The sequence below is a fragment of the Carettochelys insculpta genome, chromosome 1 (assembly GCF_033958435.1).
Source record: "Carettochelys insculpta isolate YL-2023 chromosome 1, ASM3395843v1, whole genome shotgun sequence".
Lineage (NCBI taxonomy): Eukaryota > Metazoa > Chordata > Testudines > Carettochelyidae > Carettochelys > Carettochelys insculpta.
Window position 1 is genome coordinate 127988992 of NC_134137.1, and position 23381 is coordinate 128012372.

The 23381-nt window shown below is 43.9% G+C and overlaps 1 protein-coding gene across 1 annotated transcript in view; it reads right to left on the bottom strand.

Moving 5' to 3' along the window:
• The window catches only part of NPAS2 (neuronal PAS domain protein 2), a 188285-nt gene that overhangs the window by 87151 nt on the left and 77753 nt on the right, over positions 1-23381 (bottom strand). The window contains exon 2 of the mRNA XM_074983272.1: positions 6698-6751. Within this exon, the coding sequence (XP_074839373.1) occupies positions 6698-6751 (54 nt within the window). The remainder of the gene's footprint in view (positions 1-6697; positions 6752-23381) is intronic.

Here is a 23381-nt window from a genome sequence, read left to right on the forward strand (position 1 = left end):
ACCTCTCTCAGAGAGTGGTTATTAATGGTTCACAGTCATGCTGGAAGGGCATAACAAGTGGGGTTCTACAGAGGTTAATTTTGGGACCTGTTTTGTTAAATATCTTCATCAATGATTTAGATAATGGCATAGAGAGTACACTTATTAAGCCTGCATATGATACCAACCTGTGACGGGTTGCAAGTGCTTTGAGGGATAGGATCATATTTGTCTGAGAAATGGTCTGAGGTAAACAGAATGAAATTTAATAAGGACAAAGGCAAAGTACTCCATTTAGGAAGGAACAATCAGTTTCAAGTATACAAAATGGGGAGTGACTGTCTAGGAAGGAGCACTTCAGAAAGGGACCTAGGGGTCATAGTGAACTACAAGCTAAACATGAGCCAACAGTGACAGATAGCCATGTTAGTCTGTATTCTATGAAAACAAAAAAGCGGTCATGTAGCACTTTAAAGACTAACAGAATAATTTATTAGGTGATGAGCTTTCATGGGACTGACCTACTTCTTCAGATCCTAGCCATACCAGAACAGACTCCATATATAAAGCACAGAGGTCCAAAAATTGTTATCAAGGTTGGCAAAGCAGAAGAGCACAAGGGTGGCAGGACAGGGGTGTGGGGTGGGGAAGTTAAGAGTTAGATAAAACAAAGTATGTAAAAGAGTCCTTATAATGGGCCAGCTAATTGCCATCCCCGTTCAAACCATGTGTTAATGTGTTTAATTTGAATATAAACAACAATTCTGAGCACTCCCTCTGTAAACAGTTGTTAAAGTTCCTTTTCAGTAAAACACAGACTTTCAGATCATTAGCGGAATGGCCCAATCCATTAAAGTGCTGGCTGACAGGTTTGTGTAACTGGCGTTTTTTGATGTCTGTTTTGTGTCCATTCATTCTTTGTCGAAGAGTGTTTGCAGTCTGTCCTATATACATGGTGTGTGGGCATTGGTGGCACATGACGACATATATGATGTTAGCTGAGGAACAGGAGAATGTGCCCCTGATTTTGTGAATAACATGGTTTGGTCCAGTGATGGTATCTCCAGAATAGATATGTGGACAAAGTTGGCAATGGGGCTTGCTGCAAGGAAAAGTTCCAGGATTGGTATGATTGTGGTACAGTCACATGAGGTTGCTGGTCAGAATCCTCATTAGGTTGGGAAGTTGTCTATAGGAGAGAATAGGCCTGTCACCTAGGGCCTTCTGGAGTGTGGCATCCTGGTTAAGAATAGGTTGTAGGTTTTTAATAATGTGTTGCAGTGGTTTGAGTTGGGGGCTGTAGGTAATGACCAGTGGTGTTCTGTTATTGGTTTTTTTGGGCCTATCTTGGAGTAGTTGGTTTCTGGGTATTTGTCTGGCCCTGTCGACTTTTTTTTTCACTTCTCCCGGTGGGTAATTCAGGTTTCTGAATGTTTGGTAGAGATCTTGTAGTTTTTGGTCTCTGTCAGTAGGGTCACAGCAGATGCGATTGTACCCAAGGGCTTGACTGTAAACGATGTGTGTACTGTTGCAAAAAAAAAGCAAACATGATTCTGAGATAAAAACAAAAAGCAGTCAAGTAGCACTTTAAAGACAAGCAAAATAATTTATTAGGTGAGCTTTCGTGGGACAGACCCACTTCTTCAGACCATAGCCAGACCAGAACAGACTCAATATTTAAGGCACAGAGAACCAAAAACAGTAATCAAGGAGGACAAATCAGAAAAAAATGATCAAGGTGAGTAAACCAGAGAGTGGAGGGGTGTGGCGGGGGGGAAGGTCAAGAATTAGATTAAGCCAAGTATCATTCTGAGATGTACAGACATGAGTGTTGTGAGCAAGAAACAACAAGGTCATTCTTCCACCCTACTCTGTGCTGATTAGGCCTCAATGGGAGTATTGTGTCCAGTCCTGGGCACTGCATTTCAAGAAAGATGTGGACAAATTGGAGAGGGTCCAGAGAAGAGCAACAGAAATGATAAAAGGTCTAGAAAACATGACCTATGAGGGAAAACTGAAAGAACTGGGTTTGTTTAGTTTGGAAAAGAGAAGACAGAGAGAAAAATGATAGCTTTCAAGGTACCTAAAAGGGTGTTACAAAGAGGAAGGAGAAAAATTATTCTGCTTGACTTCTGATGATAGAATAAGAAGCAATGGGTTTAAATTACAAAAAAGGGAGGTTTAGGTTGTACACTAGGAAAAACTTACTACCCATCAGGGTGGTTAAACACTGGAATAAATTGCTTAGGGAAGTTGTGGAATTTCCATCACTGGAGATATTTAAAAGCTGCTTAGATTAAACATCCATCGGGGATGATCTTGATGGTGCTTGATCTTGCCATGAGGGCAGGGAACTGGACTTGACAACCTCCCAAGGTCCCTTCCATTGCTAATATTCTATGAGTCATAGGCCAACATTTACTCAAAGTAACACCAGCATCCATCTAGTAAATCGATTGTAATTAATGAAGAAATCTATGCACAAACTGTTATAAATGAGAATAAAATTTAAATCACAAATTTTACATTCATCCAAGGACCAACATCCTAATAGACATTTTCAGCACAGATATCACAATGGAGGCTTTTGTATGTTACCAGTGATGGGGAGGGGACTTTTTGTTTTTGCTTGCTTTGTCTAGGGGAGGCACTAGAAAGAAGCCAATTGTTGGTTATTTTACATCTGTGAACATAAAAGCTTGGGTGTGTGCTATCTGATTTCAGCCTACTACTGTTACAGGTATAGAAGACTGTTGGGACAAGATTTGACTCTGTCTTCAATGTATTTCTAAACAATTCAAGAAGATATAAAGAAAATCAACACTTTATTTTCATGTAATTCAACTGAAAGCACATGACAGCTTGAAGGCCCCCATTCTTCCAAAACCTGAAACAACCCTCCAAACCATATATATATATATAGTATGTTCTGCTTTCCCAGAAAGTGAAACATTTTTGATAGAAACCAGAGAGTACCTATTTTTAACACTTGACACTTTATTTACAAAGGAAATCTGAAAACTTCTGTAGTGGAGATAAATCTACCGAGATCTAAAATCAGTGGAAAGAATAGAATCTTTAAAGGAACGAAACAAATGAAAAAACGTATTAGATTGTCTAATCTCTCTCTTTTGCAAGTGCAGGATTCTATATGCTGAAGGGAAAAAACACACCGTCTGAGTGGAATTTTGATTTTGAGTAAATGTTAATGAAGCCTTGACTTTGTGCATCAACAAAAATGCTCCTTACCACAAGTCATTAAAATGTCAACAGGTAGTAATGACCAATAATACTGTTTAAGATATGTGTTATTGTCTGACTGTTGTGTTCACAGGCCTGTATGCAGGGGGAGGGGAATGTGCTGCCCCTTCCTTGCTCTGCCCCATGCCGCCTCCCTGACTAGCCTGACCAGGGATTACTGGGGCAGGGGGTGGGCAGGCGGTAGCCGTAGGGAATCATCTCCACGTGGTTTCCCTCGCTCTGCCGCACTCACCGCTCAGCCATGTCCTTCAGGTCCACTGAGTTCCACTGGGTGGCTGGAGGCCTCTCAGCCACCCATGAAGAAGCAGGGCTCAGCAGGTCAGGAAACTGAAGTGCAGTGCCACAGGGTTAGTGCCGGTGAGAAGGGAGGGAGGTTGTGGGGAGGCGATCCCCGGTGGCTGCTGCTGTCCACTGCCTGGCCCCCACCCCAGGTAATCCTCCCGTTCCCAGGCCAAGCAGGGGGCAGGGAACCTTCAGAATGAGCTGGTGTGTGTGTATTGGGTGTTTCAGATGAGTGAGGGGTGGGGAGTTTCAGGCTGATCTGGGGTGGGGTGTTTGGGCTGGGGGAGCTGTGTTCAGGAAGGGATGTTGGGGCCTTGCAGGGGGGGGTTCAGTCTGAGCAGGTGTGTGTGGGGGGTCCTTGCGCTGAGTGGGGGTGGGGTGTTTGGATTGACCAAGGGATGGGGGAGATCTCTGGGCCGAGCAGGGCGCTGGGGGTGGGGGGGGCTGTTCAGGGGACGAGGGGAGATGAACTGTGGGTTGCTGGAGAGGGAGTTGGGGGCAGGACCATCCGGAGAGGCAAAGGTGAGGGTGGGAAGGGCAGGGTCCACTGTGGATGGTGATGGCCCATATTTACAAAAAAAAAAAAAAAAAAGCACCCCTCCCAGAAGTTCCTGTGTACAGGCCTGGCGTATGTTGACCACCAGCCCTCTTTTTGAATGGTTGCCTTGCATGCATCATAAAAGTAATCTGGACTAAAGTGTGTGCACTGGTAGTGGACAGTTAAATCTGGAACTGTTTCCTCTATTCCCCCCTTTCCACACTGTGGAAAATAACCCCTCATTTCAGCCATGCTGTAATTTTTCACACCCTGTGACACTTTCAGCTGGGATACACCATCCCCAAAGACATCTCTTCATGACAAAACGTGGCATGAGGCATCCAATCCCTTCATCATCCTCCTCCATTCACAGAGGTCTCCATTATGTACAGATGGTTTGGTTCACCCTTACACACTGCCTCTTTGCAGTGTGCACTAATAATACAGTAAACCCTCGATTTAAAGGACTAATGGGGGGAAGGGGTGTCCATTAATGCCGATAGTCCGTTAAATCTGAATCTGCGGGACTAGCGGCACCTTGAACAGAGCACTTGGGAGCACTCCATCCAAGACCTGGGAGGAATACAGGGGGCTCAGGAGAGAGAGCTCAGCAGAGGGCTCTTTGTGCTATTTACAGAGCAGAGCCTTCGGGCTCACCTGCCACAAGTCACTCATCACCCATCAAAGGCAGGGCACTCCCACGGGAACTCAGATTCCCTCCTACAGCCCTGGCGGCTCTGGCAGTGATGGCTCTGGTGAGTTGCCAGCATTTATTGGCACGGGGAGGGAGGACAGCGTCTGTTACTTCCAAAGTCCGTTAAATCGAGGATTTACTGTAATATGTTTAGTAACTCTCATGCATTAAGCCCCTTGTGAAGAGTGTTGGCACAACGGCTTTGGGGAAACTTTTGACAGGTTCTTTGCCTCAGAAGACATCCCTGGAGTTCTAAGAGGTAGCAGCATTTAGGTCAGTCAGCACAGAGCTCCTGGTATCAAACAGTGGGCTTCTGTATCTTGAGTGTATATGAATTAGAAAAGAAGCAAAGGAGAACAGATGAGTGAGGCTGCCTTTATTAGTGAAAAAAGACCACAGGAGGGAACAAGCAGGAAAAGAATCAAAAGAGCTGAGCTTGGACCAAGTAGTTGTGCTTGGACTGGAAATACTTTCATTAGGAAGAACAAAAGAAAAAACATACATGTGACTGAAGTCTCCCTCTACACCAGGTAAACTGCTGGTTGCAATACTGATCACTCACGCTTCCAAAAACAAAACAAAACAGAATAAAACAAAACAAAATAACTAAACAAACAAAAACCCTGCTAGCAAATAGACTCTGTAACACTCCTGGCACCAGCCAATTACTGTGGACTTTTACTGCAACAAATGATATTCTACTTCAAAAAGCAAACCTTAAAGAGTGTTAGTAGCAATTTCCTGTGCATGTATTAACTGTGAGATTACCACTGTAGTTAACACCACATTACCCCTTAAAACCAATCCATTAGCCAAAATTTCAGTATCTCATGGATTGTTCCAGTTAGGAGCAGTAATTGGTGATGAAACCAGATGTTTCTTTGAAACAATACTGTCTGTTTATAAAGAATGTACAAAAGACCTGTTTCCCCAAACACAGCAGGAATCCAGCAACAAGAGACACTGTCTTTCCTCACAATAGTAGGCACCTTTTCCAATCAGTATTCAGTTCAAAAGTTGTCTGTCTTAGGCTTAGCTTTTTTTTTCTTTTTTCCTTTTTCCCCTCCTTTTCTAAACTCTTTTTTATGCCTTTTTAAGACCACATCCCCAGCGCTTGTTCTGACAGTGTCCTTGGCTTTTCCTGCCCTTGCTCTCTAGTGTTTTCTTCTGTTTTTCTTGAGAACGCTGTTGCGCATCTCCATCAATTAGTGCTCTAACCCCAGCATTTGCTGTAAGGTAAACCCCTCACCCTGCATGGCCTCACTTCTGTTCACTTTTGCCAAGTAGATCTGTGTTTTTGATGGTAGTGTCTATTGATCTATTACTAAAAATGGGGCATCATTTAGCCTTGCCTCAATGGGATTCAACTCAATCCATAACAAGCACATACAAAAGGAATCTGAAGTAATGTGCATAACGTTTTCTTTTTTGCTGTTCAAGTGATTTGAAAATACTAAGTGCTTTTGTTTTGTTTTTTTCCCCCAGAAATCACTATTAGATAAGCATCCATGTATAAACAGAGTAACATAATAAGAAAACCTCAATATTTTCAATGATCAATCAGTGTTTCTTTTACAAAGTGTTTGTCATAAGATTTTATGGTAACATGGATATTTTATAAACATGGTGGATTAAAAAAGTTGTGATGTAGCAGAGATGAGCATTCTGCAGGTTCTTTGGTTGACAGTGTGCACTAATATGAAAAATAATACATATTATATTTGACTAGCTGATATTTTTCAGAAGAACTATTGCCATGCTTTTATTCTTAAAAGACAGATGATAATCCTGCTGTGGGATTCAAAAGTTTTTCAAGTTACATTTGGCTTTTTTTTTCTCTTTCCTTGATTAATTAAATTGGAAAAAACAACTCCTTCCACTATGTAAAATCTTAGGTTCACAACACAATGAACAATGTAATAAGAGGAAAAAAAAGTGCTCACCTCTTTGCCCTGTCTTTCTCATTTTCATCCATGAGATTGTCTAAACAGCCTTTTCTGTTGAAAGAATGCACCGTTATTATAACTTGTCATTTCATTAAGTCTACCTTCAGGTTCGTCTCAGAGTCACTTCAGTTGTAATAACTGTAATAATAATCTAACGGTACCCCAGCTAAATAAATATGTCAGCAGGGTCTTAAATTCAGTCCTTAATTTTAAGAACCGTCCACAGTAGCTGTTCTGATTCACTATTAATTATTTGTACTGCAATAGCATCCAATGTCTCCACCCAGGGATTAAGGCCCCACTGTAGTAGGAAAAGTAAAAACACATAAGAAAAAGGTAGACCATCTTGTAAAAACTTTATAGTCTAATCTACATACTCTGGACTTCCTCTGCAAGCTACTATGCTAGACCAGGGGTTTGAAACCTCTTTTCATTTATAGACCCCTAAAACATTTGGAATGGAGGTTTGGATCCCACTGGAAATCTCAGACACTGGTTCCGAAGCTCGAGGCACCTGGGGATCACAGGATGAAAACCACTGTTCTGTGGTAATGACTACCTTTCACAAACCTCTGAGACATAGTCTGTAGACTCCTGGGGGCCACGGATCAGCAGATGAAAGCGACTGGGCTAGATGAACCCTCAGATGCAGGAAGGTAAATATGGATCTCCTCTGCACATTTAAGCCCTCCTGCTGCCCAGAGGGAAAAGCAGGCATTATTTCTGCTACTGCTACTGCCTTCCTGGGCAGTTCCTCCAATTAGGGAAGCTTAAAGTTCTCCCAGGGGCTTGGCAGGATCTCCAGAGGTAAAGGTAGTATGATGATGCATAACGGAGTCAATTTCACAAAACTCTGAAGTATGTTCTTAAGTCCTCTTGACAGAGTCTATTTGGTATACAGGTTTCCACTTTCAAAAACCAGCCTTGCAACTAACAACATCTGAGACCCTTGCTGAAAGTCTCAGCTGAGAAGTCAGGGGTTGAACGGGCCTGGAGACTGAATTTCCTTTTCACTCTCTGAAATGAGCTTACTTTTTAGAGTTCAGCAGGATTTTAAGTGGTACACCAATGTGACTCGCCATACAGAAAAAATGCAATCCCTGTGCAAAACTGAACACCTGTCAATATTAACCTTTCTGGAACACACTGATCAAATAGCGGCTAAATTCTTGATCTGCCATAAAGCATATGTCCATTAGTTCCACAAGACTGAACAATTTTGAGCCTATAATACATACATACAAGTGCCAGTCATAGCTCAGAAGAAGTGTGTGCGAAACAGGTAAATCATGTAGGCTAGACAGGAGAAAAGCCATGGAAACTCAGCAAAGCGTTGTCTCCTCAGCCCCAAGCTACACCACAGAGCTTAGACTGGTGCAACTGCATCACTGCAGCTGCCCTGCTGTTAACACTGCTAGTGTACACACTCTAAATTGGTTTAATTACCCCAAAGCCTGCAAGTGACAACAGCTATGTTGGCGGGAAAAGCTCTCTCACTGATATAGCACTATCTGCAGTGGTGCTTGGGTCAGTGTAAATTATGTTGCTCATGAGAGTGGCTTTTTTTATACCCCTGAGCAACATAATATACACTGGTATAAGTGATAATGTGTACTTAGCCTGATCCATTCATTCTCTATTGCCTGCCTATCTTTTGCCAAGTGCCCTTTTGAAGAAGGGGGACATAGATGGTAATACCAAGCAGCGAGGAGAACAACGCCTTGTGCTTATCATTAACTGTGACCATTGAAGGCATATCTCCGCACTTCTATCACAGCACAAAATCTTCGTGCACGCAAGGATTTTCAGCTTAACAGCCCAACGTTTCAAACTTTAAACTTCCTACACTGTGATTTGCAATCAGGTATTCATATCAAATATTCCTTTTATTAAATGATTCCATAAAATTTAGGAAGCATGATACAACAAAAAGTTAAGAAAAGGAGGGCCAAGTTCAAGAATGTGCATTATGGAGGTCGAATACAACTTCAACGTATGATTTTGCACAGGAATTTTAATTGTTTTGAAAATATTTGTTTAAAAGCAATAATGGAAGCCAATCAATGGGAATAATTTTGGATAACTCTTTCAATAGTTAGTTGCTAGCTGTCCCCTACTGGCACGAGATACTTTTTAGCTAAGAAATATGAGATATGCATGCAAATTATCCTGTTCATTTTTTTTGTAATAATATAAATGCAGCAGGAGGTTAAAAGCTGCTATTCATTGGTCTGAGGATAAAGCCACTGTAGGTGAGTAGCTTAATGAGCATTTAACTGGGTAGCAGAGGAACATAAATAGGAAATACAGGGAGCATGTATTGGATTTTATTGGTGACCATCACGCTGGAATTGCTGTGTTCTGTAATCTCAAATACAGACAAAGAAATAATACTAAGTAGAACTCATAAAGCTTTCATACATTTGCTATGCAGGCTTCACATCACCCCATGAGACAGGTCAGTATCATCATCCATATTTCATAATGGGGACATTCAAACAGGCAGTTGAATATTTAACAAATAATTTATTTAACAAATTTTATTACATGTTAAAATTGATCTACTACTTTTATTGTTGATCATCTGAACTGACAAATATATTCTCACATTATTTATTTTACAAATGTACTGACCTTTCCAAACAAATAGTTCAATAGTTTTTAGTGATTTGCCCATTGATAGGAAGTGAGGCAAAGTAGCTGACTTGTCCAAGAACACGGCAACAAGGACTATAACCCAAAAGTTCCTTGCCTTAAATCACTAGGCCTTTTTTCATATCACTAGGTTAGGCCTCTCCATTATCTTGAACACCAACTCTGATTTTGAGTACTGCAGTGACTGTAACCACCTTGTACATTTTTTATTAATGAAGAGAAAAAGGAAGATTATGTTATCGGATATCTACAGAACACATGGAATTATATGGGGGGTGGGAAGAGGAGGGAAGAGAGAAGGAAGCATATGCCCATAATCACTGGCAATAGCCCTAATATCTCTGCTCTGTCCAGCATTTGGAAAGTCCAGGACCTGCTGCAATGTTACCAATATCAGACATTATCCAGTTGTCACTTTGGGTCCACCTGCGTTTGCTGGCCAACAGATCCTGCTTTCCTGAAACCTTTGTATCTGGCAAACAGGGCCTTTGATTTGTTTGCTCGAAGCAAGAGGCAAGGTGAAAAAATAATATACTGCTTATCAATTTTTACTGGCAACAGCTGAAGCTGATAATTGGCATTTGTCCAGATCATTTTGAATTCTGACCCTATCCTACAAAGTAGTTGCAACCCCTCCCAGCTTGGTATCATCTATAAACTTAACAAGCATGCTGTCTATGCCAATATCTCAATCTTTGATAAAGATATTGAATAGAACTGGTCCCAAAACAGACCCCTGCAGAACCCCACTTATGTCTTTCCAGTATGACTGTGAACCATTAATAACTACTCTCTGAGAATGGTTATCCAGCCAGTTAGGCATCCACCTTATGGTAGCCCCATCCAAGTTGTATTTGCCTAGGTTATTGATAAGAAGATCATGTGATAACCTATCAAATGCCCTACTCAGTGCTGTTAAACTGGTGTCCCCAAACCCAACCTGGCATTTCAAGGAGGCCTGGAGCGCTGACCACAGCCACCACTGCTACTTTGCCAGCAGTGGCAGTTAGAGGTCTGGGCCCCTTTGAGATGCTGTGGAAGCATGGCTGCGTGCAGTTGTGAGGGAACGTGTGGCAAGGGAGGCCAGGGCCATGGTCCAGACAGCACTGAGTGCTGAATGCCCTAGGCCCCGTCTCTTCCATCCATGGCCCCACCCCTTCTAGGGCATGGAGCTGAGTCCCCCTCCCGCCTTACCTGGGACCCACAGTATCTATGGGCCCTGCTGGGTGCCCCTATGCCCAACGGCAGCCTGGCAGGGAGGGACTGATGATTTTTTAGAGATGTGATTTTATAGGCTTTTGCAGTATGGGAAGGTGGAGGGCAGCCATCTGTGGGGAAGGAACAAGTTCTGAGCTATCTCGAAAAACTAGATGTGCACAAGTCCATGGGTCTGGATTTAATGCACCCCTGGGTACTGAGGGAATTGGCAGAGGTCATTGCTGAACCTTTGGCCATTATCCTTGAAGACTCTTGGAAATCAGGGGAGATACTGGATGACTGGAAGAAGGCAAACATAGTGCCCATCTTTAAAAAAGGAAAGAAGGACAATCCAGGGAACTATAGACCTGTCAGCCTTACCTCAATCCCCGGGAAAATAATGGAGGGAATCCTCAAGGAATCCATTTTGGAGCACTTGGAAGAGGGGAAAGTCATCAAAAGTAGCCAACATGGATTCACCAGGGGCAAGTACTGCCTGACCAATCCGATTAGCTTCTATGACGAGGTAACAAGCTCTGTGGACATGGGAAAGTCAGTGGATGTGATATACCTTGACTTCAGCAAGGCTCTTGATACAGTCTCCCACAACATTCCTGTCCATAAGTTAAGGAAATAAGGATTGGATCCTTGGACTATAAGATGGATAGAAAGCTGGCTTGATGGTCGGGCCCAAGGGGTAGTGGTCAAAGGCTCAATATCTGAATGGCGGTCTGTTTCAAGCGGAGGGCCGCAAGGCTTGGTTCTGGGGCCGGTGTTATTCAACATCTTTATTAATGACCTGGATGAGGGACTGGACTGCACCCTCAGCAAGTTTGTGGATGACACAATACTAGGGGGAGAGGTAGATTCATTGGAGGGTAGAGAGAGAATCCAGAGGGACCTGGATAAATTGGAGGACTGGGCCAAAAGAAATCAGATGTGGTTCAATAAGGAGAAGTGTAGAGTCCTGCACCTGGGGCGGAAAAAGCCCAAGCAGTTATAGGCTGGGGACCAACTGGCTCAGCAGCAGTATGATGGAAAGGGACCTAGGGGTTATGGTGGATGAAAGGCTGGATATGAGTAAACAGTGTGTGCTTGTAGCCAAGAAGGCTAACGGCATACTCGGGTGCATTAGGAGGAGCATTTCGAGCAGATCTAGAGAAGTAGTTGTTCCCCTCTATTCTGCACTGGTGAGGCCACATCTGGAATACTGTATCTAGTTTTGGGCCCCCCAGTATAAAAAGGATGTGGATGTGCTGGAGCAGGTTCAGCAGAGGGCAACAAAAATGATTAAGGGTCTGGAGCACAAGCCCTATGAGGACAGGCTGAGGGATTTCGGCTTGTTTAGTTTACAGAAAAGAAGACTTAGGGGTGATTTAACAGCAGCCTTCAGCTTCCTGAAGGGGAGCTCTAAAGAGGAGGGTGAGAAACTGTTCTCAGTAGTATCAGATGGCAGAAGAAGGAGTGATGGTCTGAAGTTGAAGAGAGAGAGGTGTAGGTTAGATATTAGGAAAAACTACTTCACCAGGAGGGTGGTGAAGCACTGGAACGCATTTGCCTAGAGAGGTGATGGATTGTCCATCCCTCAAAGTTTTTAAGCCCCAGCTTGACAAGGTCCTGGCTAGGATGACTTAGATGGGGTTGATCCTGCTTTAGGCAGAGGGCTGGACTAGATGACCTCCTGAGGTCCCTTCCAGCCCTATGATTCTATAGCAGTGTCTCATCAGCATCTGCTGAAATGGCTCATTACCTTGCTCCCTCCAAAAGGAGGGGGTAGTGTGGCCATAGCTTCTCTCTCCCTTTCTCTCTCTCTCTCTCTCTCCTTTTTTTTTTTTTTAGATGAGGCACCTAGATACTTCTGCCATGCTGGGTGCTATAGATAGACTATTAGGCTGGAGTTGTCTGAATTCTAATAAATTAGAATACATTACCAGATTTGAAGGCAAATTGAATTTAAATGAGGGATTCAACCTATTGCTACATCTTAAGACAACTTATAATCTTCTCGACTGTTACAAAATCATGCGAAAGTTTATTACTAAAAATAGCATACGAAAGGGAAAAGAAAAATTAATGAAAAATTACAAACTGACGTTAAAAAACAAAAACTATAGCACAATTGCTGGAAAGTAACTATCAAATATAAGAATATACTTTCTCATTCTAATATGTCTTTTGTCTTGAATAGGCCCTGTGATTTTTTTTTTGATGGCAGAATAGCTCCATACAGAGTTACCAGGTGTCTTGTAAAGCAGCAATTGCTATGGGAATTACCGTCTTTAAGTAAAAAAGTAAAATCCAGAGGAATGGTAAGTGTGCTGATTTAGAGCTATTCTTGCCAAAGTATGTTTAACTTAATCATCCTCCTTTAAATAACATTCTGAATTTTGTTTTTAGTAGGAAGGGGAATGTTTTGGGATTTCAAACGTGACTAAACCCAGTTAAAAGCAAACTGTACTTCCTATACTTGATGAAGGCTAATGATCCTTGGCAGAGAGTATTTTATCCTGTGGTTTAAAAATATTTAAATTTTCAATATTTGTGAATATTTATGAGTGATCTTCACATAAAAAAGGATTATTTTTACAGTAAAACCAGAAACAGAACAAGATTACAAAAACACGGAAGACAGTTATCAAAATTTATAAAAAGACTTACATATTTCCCTAAATGCACCTTTCTGGTTAGTTATTTAACTGGAGTGATAATATTTCTAAATTATTTTACTGAGTTTCATGCTTCGGTTTATGATGGCTCTTCAGATGTTTTTAGGATTGAAACAACACAAAAATGTCCAAAAACAAATACAGTCATTAAATTTATGGAGTGTGACATATAGTATTGTGCCATTGGCCTGGCTTTGGGATAAAATGTTTGAAAGTAACACAGTTAAGGATTACGGGATTATAATTGTAGGCTCCTCTGTACAAAGGAGCCTCACTGTTACTGGGAAGATCCTGAATGCTGCAATCTGGGTCTAGAGACTACAACTCCTATAAGGCTTTGGGAAGGAAAGGGGGGCTTTTGGCTAGGCTGGGGAAGAAGATGGTGGTCTCCCTGCTTTTCGACAGGTAAGGCTGATCAAACAGACTGTTTCAGGGCAGGTGTGGCGCTTTCTCCCATCCAGGAACTTCTTGGAGGAGCTACAGCCTGCTAATGAGAGATCCCGCAGGGAAGGAACTTTTTCTGTATCTGTTAAAGTGCTGCAGAAGCCAGCTCCAGCTTGTTGCCATGCCTGGACTGACACACAGAGCCCTCACCAAGCTGTCTGCAATCCAGCGAACAACAGGCGCATGTCAACACAAGCGAGTAACTGGAACGCTGTGGGGCAGGATAACTGATGGCAGTGTACATGTTACATTTCTTTCTTTCTGCGTTTATTGTTCATTGATTTTATTTTGATTTTATTCATGTTTAATCTGTACCCCTGTTTCATTAAGTTTTTAATGAAAGATGTGTGTTGGTTCTAATTGGGTCTATTAGATATATACTAGTTATAAATGCTATTTGGGAGTTAACCTCAGATTATAACTGGTATAAATTCCCTGGAGGTTTCCAAAGGCACACCATTAAGTGTGTACAGGGGCCAGCCAGGTGGAGATACCACCATTTTATAGACCTTTAGAAATCTGGGGTGGAAAGGGGATTCCAAACTATCCAACACCACCACTGGAATACTCAGGATCTACTTTAATATTAAACCTGTCAGGCACACAAGCACACAACTGACGGGTGCCTGCTTCCAAGTAACCCAGGGAAGAAAGAAAAGGGGTTACATAAGAAAAGAAGAAAAGGCACATTATGCATCTTACCTATATTCCTTTACATTCTGCCTACTGAGAATGGTTAGTTGGAAAAAAAAATCTTTGTTTTTTTTTTAAATCTATAGAAGCTGTTGTATGCCATACTTTGCAGTATTAAACAGCTCCCCCACACCCTACTGGAAATGGTTGTATTTCAGTGAGGAGTTAATTGTGCCCTACATATACACAACATAATTCTCCTCTCACAGGGTAAATCAGGAGTAACCCCTGTGATGCTGGCAGACCAAGAAAAAACTCAGGCCAAGGACCAGGGCCTCACTGAATGCTGACAAATGCATAGTTGGAAAGCAGTCAGGATCACCTGTGGGTTAGTATCGTTAACATAGGTATCAATGTCATTAGAATGTATTACACTTTATGGAACCTTGGTAAGATGCTATATGTTTTAATGCAACTTATAAGATCTGTATCTCATCATTTGAAGTTATTGTTGAGAGTGTGCATTGTAACCCTCTAACTGTGCAACGCACCAAACAGGAAAAGCAGCATTAATTGCACATCCTGCACACAAGATGGCCCACTGAATGCAAATTAGGCACTGCACAGTATCAAAGGACAGAAACCTTGTTGACTGCATTCCCAATTCCCTCCAGGAAGGGGAGGCCTGCACAAGAACATACTGCATCAGCTTGGAATCTGGGGTCAGAGGTAGGACAAAAATCTCTGTCAAAGAGATGCTTGGCCTTTATGCTGTTTGGACTCCGGGGAACAAAGATTCCTAAACATAAGCAAGAGATCATCAGCCCTAAATGACACATGGAATTGCTTATTTTAGAGGCTTATATTACCTTTCAAATCTAAGACTATAACTCCTTTGTGCTTTCTATTTTAACTTTGTGAATAACTCATTTATTTTCTTAGTTAATAAAATCTTTAGTTAGTTCACACGATTGGCTCCAATCATTGCCTTTGGTTTGAAATCCAAATCCAAATGACCTGGCATAAGTGATTGGTCTTCTGGGACTGCGAGCTACCTGAATATTATTTTGTGATTTTTATTTATTTATTTATGGGTATAAAGTGACCATCACAGTCCAGCTTGCCTGGTTGAAAAGACAGACTAAAATTCCCAATAGGGACTGTCTGTGACTCTGTGGTAAGACAGTTTTAGTGCTTCAGGAGCTTCTACTTGTTACTGCATTAGCAAAATCTCATGATCAGCATACCACCAGTTTGGGATCTCTGCTGTACTTGTTGACAATCTGCCCTGAGGTTGGCACTGAAGTGGATGGAAGGGGGAGAAGGAGTAGTAGAAGAAGAAACAAGAAGAGTCATATCCATAGTTTGTAAAACTTGTCCAGTCCTTTAGGGTCTCTGATGGAAGGTCAGTATATAAATGTTTATTTATTTTTACTTTAATTGATTATTAATACTTTTCAACCTTTGGTGACGGGACCAAATATATCATGTGACCCAAATTTTGCCCAGCTCACTGCTGTCACTAAGGCCCTTTCTACACACGCCACTTTCTCCGAAAGTGGCATGCTAATAAAAGGCCCGAACTATGCTAGTAAGGCGCAGATGCAAATTCCCCCCACCTCATTATCATAAAATCACATGATTTGGAGTCCAGAAGATGCTCTTCCAGACTGCAAAACAACGTGTGGAAGCGTTGCCCCTGAAAATTTTTGGGAAGAAGGGGCCTCTTGAAGGATGACTTCCTTCTGGAAGACCCCGTGGGGGCCGCACTTCTACATGTTGTTCTGGAGTCTGGAAGAGCATCTTCTGGACTCCAAATCATGTGACCGTATGCTAATGAGGCATGGGGAATTTGCATCCACACCTCATTAGCATATTTCGGGCCGTTTGAAAGCGGCATATGTAGAAACGGCCTAACAGAAACAGAAGATCCAGTAAAATAAAGTAACATTTGTCAGTGAAGGCTGACATCTGTAAAAGTCAGAATGCTCTGACGTGCGTCTGCCCCCTTCCACCAATGCTAAACTACACCAGTGTTCCACATGCACATAGAAAAGTCAGCAGTGCTGGGAAGCGCTGTGGGCTCTGGCGCCAGGTGGGAGGGTTCCCAGCTTTGTGCCCCAAAAGGACCATGCACGGCCAAGGACAGAAGGGGCAGGTCTAGGGCATAAGGCCCTCAGCGCTTCACGGCCCATGGCTCTGCCCCCCTCCAGCACATGCAGCAGCGCTGCTGCGGCAATCGAAAGGGGCCCCAGATCTACCTGTGGTATGGGTGCAGCAATTGAGTTCTGGCCCCTTTAAAACACCATGCCTGTGGGCAACCGCACTCCCCACTTTATTCCCCTGTCAGTGGGTGTGGAAAAAGTAAGTCAGTTCCGTAACACTGTTCCCTGTGATGAACTGACAATGTGACTGCAATGGTCTTCGGTGTCCCCTCTTGTTCTGAGCTGACTACAGTGGTGATGAACCTGGGCTGTGAAAAGACAGGATAACAACTTAGCACACTCACTGCACATTTAATAATTCGGGAGAGATTGATCGTGCAGTTATTTTGGTAGTATATTTTAAAATAGAAACCAAGTGTTAAATTTCTGTTAATGTGTCTGAATAAACAAAGCAAAGAAGAGACTCCATTAGCTGTGTGCCTACATATAAAAGGTGCATCAGTTTAAGTAATTGTGGGATGTGACAGAATTGCAGCTGTAATGATTTGTGAATATCGTATATTGACCCAGATACAGGAACACGTACAGTAAACCCCCAAAATGCGCAACTCGAAGCTGCTCAGCGGCTGTCTGCCCACCTGGCTCCCCCAGCTGGAGGAAGCTGGATGGGCAGCCATGGTGGCGTGCCTTCTCCCTGGCTTCTCCCCACTCGTGGAAGCTGTGCTGCCACAGCTATCTGCTTGGTGCGGCTTCTCCCAGCTGAGGGGAAGCCAGGTGGACAGCCGTGCCTGGCTCCCAGAGTGCCAAGGAGCCAGGAACCAGGTGCAAAGCTGGTTCCAGGCTCCCCTCCTCTCACAGGAGCCAGTAAACTGACCAGGGCTTGTGCCCTGGTCAGTTTCCTGGCTTCCCCACACTGCGTGCGAAATTTGACTTATGCAGGGGTTGTGAGAAAAGTCTATTGTAGCGTATGAATATATTGGTATAGTTTAACAAGGGACAGTAAGGAGACAAAGTAGGAAGGAAAAAAATGTCTCAAGATTAAACCTCTGTTTGGTAAACACTTAAGGGTTGTAAAAAGACAATTCTCAAACCCATTAGCTTTGTTGATTCTACCTTGTGGCACCAGCCAATTGGCAAAACTGGTTTTGACAAGCATGGCCAAGGTTGGAAAACGGAAGTCAAACAGTAGATGATTAAAAAGGATTTCCCTCTCCTCAAGATAGGGTGGTTCAGGGCAGTCTGTCAGGAACCAGACTGACACACAAAACCCATGACCACGTAGAAAGAATTTAGACCTGCCTATGCTACTATAATAGATGGTAAGCCTTTGGTTAGGAAAGATATGTGTGAAGACTGTCATTTTAAAATCCTTTCCTCTTTTGTTCCTATTGTTAAAATAAACAATACTTTGGTTTTAAGAAGGTTGCCTGATCTCTGTATAGCGTTGGTCACAGACTCTCAAACTGCAGGTGCAGAATCCAGTCAAACCCGGCAGTGTAAGCAAAGTTGATATACAGAGCCTGGTCTTGATGCAGGAGATTTGCAGAATTCCACCCCAGGAAAGGTACAAGACCTGACACCTATGGGAATGCACTGAGATCAGAAAAGGAGAGAAATGCAGCTACCACCTGTAACCATGACACCTCTGATCTGGTTACATCAGGGTAACTGTGTGTGAACTGTCTTCTATTGGTATAGAACTGGGGCAATATAAAGTCACATAAATCACACTGAAATTGATGTAAGAAAGTCCACCCACCAGCTTCACTAAACTGATGAAACATCTGACCTTTAGGGCATATATACACTTGCCATTTAAGGTGCAAAAAGTTCTTTTTGCACAAAGCCCAGGGGAGTGTCTACACTTGCCAGTGGCTTTTTGCAGTGAAACTCAGAAGTTTCACCACAAAGAGAAATCTACATCCAATACAGAAGTACAGTGCTTACTGGTGATGCTTTTGCAGTGAAGTTCAAGTGAAGACACAGTCTTCCTGTTTGCATAGCTTTTAGCCTCTGCTAGATAACCTACAGTGCTTAGGTACCCACATCGGTCAGCAGCTCTGCTTCTCTGACACCAGGTAAACAAACATCTGCCCCTCTCCATTTAAAGCCTCAGGAACTTTGAAACTCCCCTTCCTATTTTACTGCAAAGTGTGCACTTATTATCTGGCCAGGTGACAACAGTTGATCCCCTGCTTGCAGCTATGCAGAGCTACTAGAGCCGATTAGTGGTTGGGGAAAGGAGGCTGTGCAGGGACCCAGGAAGCCCTGTGGCCACCCTCATCCCTTCCCACAAGACCTATGCTCAAAATGGAGAGAGCTGCTCTGTTGGATAGCTATCCTCAGGGCACTGTTCTCTGATACCTGCAGACGCAAGGGAGAACACAAACCAGAACTCTTCTTTTACCTGTTCCCTTTTACCAGTGAAATTGGCAGCGTAAAAACTCTGTAAGTGTAGACAGAGTAAATTAAACTGGTGTCACTTTGTGTGTAGATCAGGCTATCTGTGAAATAAAATCCTTATTATTTAATTTATAAACACAACCAGCACATCTTCCTCACTATTTCCTCCAACGGGCAAACTGGAAAGGAAGTTGAGGCCTAGCACTGCCTTACTGCACGATAGCTAGCAGGCTAGGTGGGACTGCGAGGGGAAAGTTGGATGAGTGAATGTAGCTCCTCTTTCATCCATACAAGCTCAACAGGAAGGGAACCTCTTGGTGCTACCTGTGGTATGGGTGCAGCAATTTCACAATTTAGCCTCTTAAAGACAATGCAAGTTTTACCACAGACTTCAAATGGAGCAGAACCGAGTCTTTGGCCTCTGTCACGTAAAAACGTATATCTAACATAGTTCACTGTACGCTTTCAAACAAAGGACTCGGTTCTGCTCCATTTGAAGTCTGTGGTAAAACTTGCATTGTCTTTAAGAGGCTAAATTGTGAAATTGCTGCACCCATACCACAGGAAACACCAAGAGGTGCCCTTCCCTGTAGAGCTTGTATGGATGAAAGAGGAGCTACATTCATTCATCCAACCTTCCCCCCACAGCCCAACCTAGCCTGCTAGCTATTGTGCAGTAGGACAGATGCAGTAATTCACATCAAGTATAACTCAACTGACTCTAGGGAGATTACAAGGAGGAGGAGTTTGGCTCCATACCAGTATGCCTTCTTCAAAGTATTAGCCTGAAGATAAGGTTATTTGCTGAAAATAAGAATTAATAATAATTGTTCCTTAAAAACTTTGTTATTGTATATCTGAGAAACGTATCACAATTCATTAGGAGATTCTTTTAATCAAGTGGAGGACAAATCTGTTTCTACTCACCCTCGGCAACACCCTACTCAGCAAGCAGCACCAATGAAACAAAGAATGAGGGTTCAATCCACGGACACCATCTAGGAAGGCAAGAGGAGTCATGTGTCCCAAAGTTCATGGGTGGAAGGGGCAAGGAGCCATCCAGCAGCTGTTGGGGGGTGGGGAGGGGCCTGGCTCCTGCAGCAGGGGTCCTTCCCCAGTCCCCGCACTCACCAGCAGGAAGAGGAGCGACGTGGCCTGGGGAGCAGAGCAAGCTGGGGCTGTATTGTGCTGCTTCCCCCACTACTGCCAGTGGCCGCCCTGATTGTGGGGAGGAGGCAGAGTGGGGCAGAGCAAGGGTGGGGAGGGGTGGAGCCTGGGGCAAAGGGGGGTTGTTCCATCCATTCCCTGAGCTGGGGAAGGGTCACACAGCTGATAGTCCCCTGGGGTTTCTCCCCTCACCAGTTGCCTCTGGCTCATTCCGTCATCTCCCAGAGTTCTTTCTTTACGTCAAAACCACATTCCGAGGCAGACTGTGGCTTTCCTTGCATGAGTGCACATGAAAGAGGGGGGCATTGGAGCAGGGAACACGCCACACAGGCATAAGGTGCTGCTGCAGCCTCTGTGCTCTCCTGTTTGTAGTTTTTTTATTTCCACAGTGAGCTGACTTTTGCCAACCAGGGAGACAAAACAGATTGCATGGCCTAACAGACAGTTGACAGTTCTCTTATGCAGCTGTCTGCTGGAGTGCAGTATGGGGCACAACAGAGCAAAGCAAACCCCAGGTGATTAGGAGGACACAGCTCTGTTTCAGTAACTGAGCCTGCTAAGACATCAATTTGTCATGTCAATTTTGAAGGCTTGCCTGGTCCCTCTCTATACCCCCATGAGGGATATTAGAGGTGTGATGCCAAAGGACCCAGGTCATCAGCAGGAGGGAGTGAACCTGTCACCTTAGGGGCTAAAGCCTGTGCTCTATCACATGAGCTAAAGGCCCACTGGCTTGCAGCCAAGGCTATAAAGCAGAGACTTCACTCTCCCTGGTCAGTGATCTCCGTGCCTGTGGGGTTACAGAGGGAACACTGGGTCTGCAGAAACACCTTTGCCCTGCCCCTCTGCTCAGTCCATCTCCCCTCCCTCCATTGCTCTCTCCCCCACACTCACACGTCACTCCTTTTCACCCATCTGGGACATAGTTTTGGACTATAGGAGGGGGCTCAGAACTGGGGCAGGTGGTCGGGAGGTGGGAGCGGATGTAGGTTTAGGCTCCAGGAGGGAATGTGGGTACCAGAGAGGGCTCGGGGCTGGAGCAGGGGACTGCCATTTGGGGTGCAGCCTCTAGGTAGCGTTTACCTCAGGTGGCTCCTGGAAGCAGTGGCGTGTGCCCTCTCTAACTCCGAGGAACCAGGGTGTCCAGGGGTTCCGTGAACTGCCCTCACCTGCAGAAGCCGCCCCCACACCTGCCACTGGATGCAGTTCCTGGCAGTGGGAGCTGCAGAGCAAGTGCTCTGGGCAGGAGCAGTGTGCAAAGCCCCATACCCACCTCTGCGCCTAGAAGCTGGAGAGGGGATGTGTTGTCACTTCTAGGAACTGCTCAGAGCCAGGACAGGCAGTGAGACTACCTTAGAGCTGCTGTTCCAGCAACCCCGCCGGCTTTTAATGGCCCAGCCAGTGAGCTACTAAGGTCCCTTTTCGGACTGGGCATTCTGGTTGAAAACAGATTCCTAGTGACCGTTTAACAGTACAGTCAGAAGACACAGGAACCACATCTGCTTAAGCTGCCTCTCCTCCCAAGCAACTCCCCGGGCCTGTTTTAGGAGCACTGCTCTCCATTACAACCCTGCACTGGGCCTCACTGCCCTCAGCACTGCTGTAACAGCACGGAGCCTTCACTCGCTGTCTTCATTTTACAATAACAGTATTTCCTTAATGTAATATAAAATTCAAATTAGATTTGCAAAATAAATCTCTGAGGAAAAGGGGAAACACAGAACTTCATTAGTGCTCTGCAATCTTAATTATAATAATTATATTTTTGGAGCTCATCTATCCAAATTTTTTGCTTCTGAGTCTCATTAACGAACATTTTGATCCCTCTGTTACCAGACAAACAAAAGCTTTATACCAACAAAAGGCACATGCCTAACAAATATTATGCACTGTTTATTCAAGATTTTCATGTACTTCGTTGTACACCAGAAAGTGCAAGTCTTTCCAAGACATGACCAATGGAGTAGATGGGATATCAAAGATGCACTGGATCTCTCAGGTTTGGTTCACCTCCCTGGCTGCAAAGGAGTGTAGTTTGCAGCTCCCTACACCCAAGAAGGTAGCTTAAGTTGAGACTGTCGCTCCGTGAAGGCCAGTCTGTGACTGTTTTGCTCCCTCCTCCTGGAATTCTGCCAGGCAGTACAGCTTTAAGGACCGTCATCCTGCACCAAGTTGCACAAGTGCTTAACTTCATGCATGGAGTATTCCCATTTGTCTTGCCATAAGACTCTTCACCATGCGTAAAGTTAAGCAAACATATGAATCTTTGCAGGATTAGAGTCACAGTTTAAAATAGGGACCAATAAAAGCCTTGCTGAAATGGTTACATAAAGCCCTAGGAAATCAGTATTAACAAGAAAATGGACAGAACTGTAGCATCAAAAAATAACATGGAATCCCCCCATTTCTCTTCCCAGCATGGCCTCAGCATCAGAAAAGCTCATGCTCACCCATGGTCCTGGGGCCAGAGGTTTAAAAAAAAGAAGATGGAAAAAAATGAAATCAGAAAATAATAAATCCGAAAATCCCCAATAGTAAAACACACTTTGTAGGGCCCTAGTTATGGGAGAGAGGAAAATCTTGGGTAACAACAAGATCACGGCATTGTACAGTAAGACATGGATATATCAGATTTCACTGGAAAACACGTCTTTTGTTATTTTTACCTTTCCCATCACCTCCATTGCTTTCCCATCACCTGCATTGCTGGTAGTCAAGGTGACAGAAAGGAGTATTTAGGAAGAATTTAAATTAGTCCAGCCATGTAGCTTGGTGAACAGGTTTGGGAAAAGCATTCCAATGAGGTAGGGCTGCCAGTAAAAGGCACATAATGTGTGGTATAGAAGGAGATGAAAGTATACTGGAGCTGGAATGGAGAGGGCACAGGGAACTTGCCCTCACACAGGAACCTGAAGGCATGTACTAGCTACACATGTTGGCCATACTGCAGTTTCTCACAAGAGGCAGGTTTGATTCATGGAGCTCCATAGGGAAAGCTTGAAAGCTCCCTCCTGTATTCAACCATCTGTTCCCCTTCGCAGAGCCAACCTTTCCCTCATCCAGGAAGGTAGCTGTGTATCTGCTCTCTGCAGAGGCAGGCAGTATAGAAAGCCTCTTACTGCTTCCTCCCCTGAGCTACCCTGAGCAAACAGGCGATCAAATTGTGCAATTCAGGCAATGGTTCACCTTGCTCATGGTGCAGACCTGCACAAACTTAGGTGGATCCTTGGAGTTACTGTGCATATAGGATATGCCCCCCACAGCTTGCTCTGTGAAAGGTTATGATTGTGATGTACCCTTGCACAGAGTCTGCAAATGGAAGAGGCTACTTGTGCCTTCCTCACTACATCC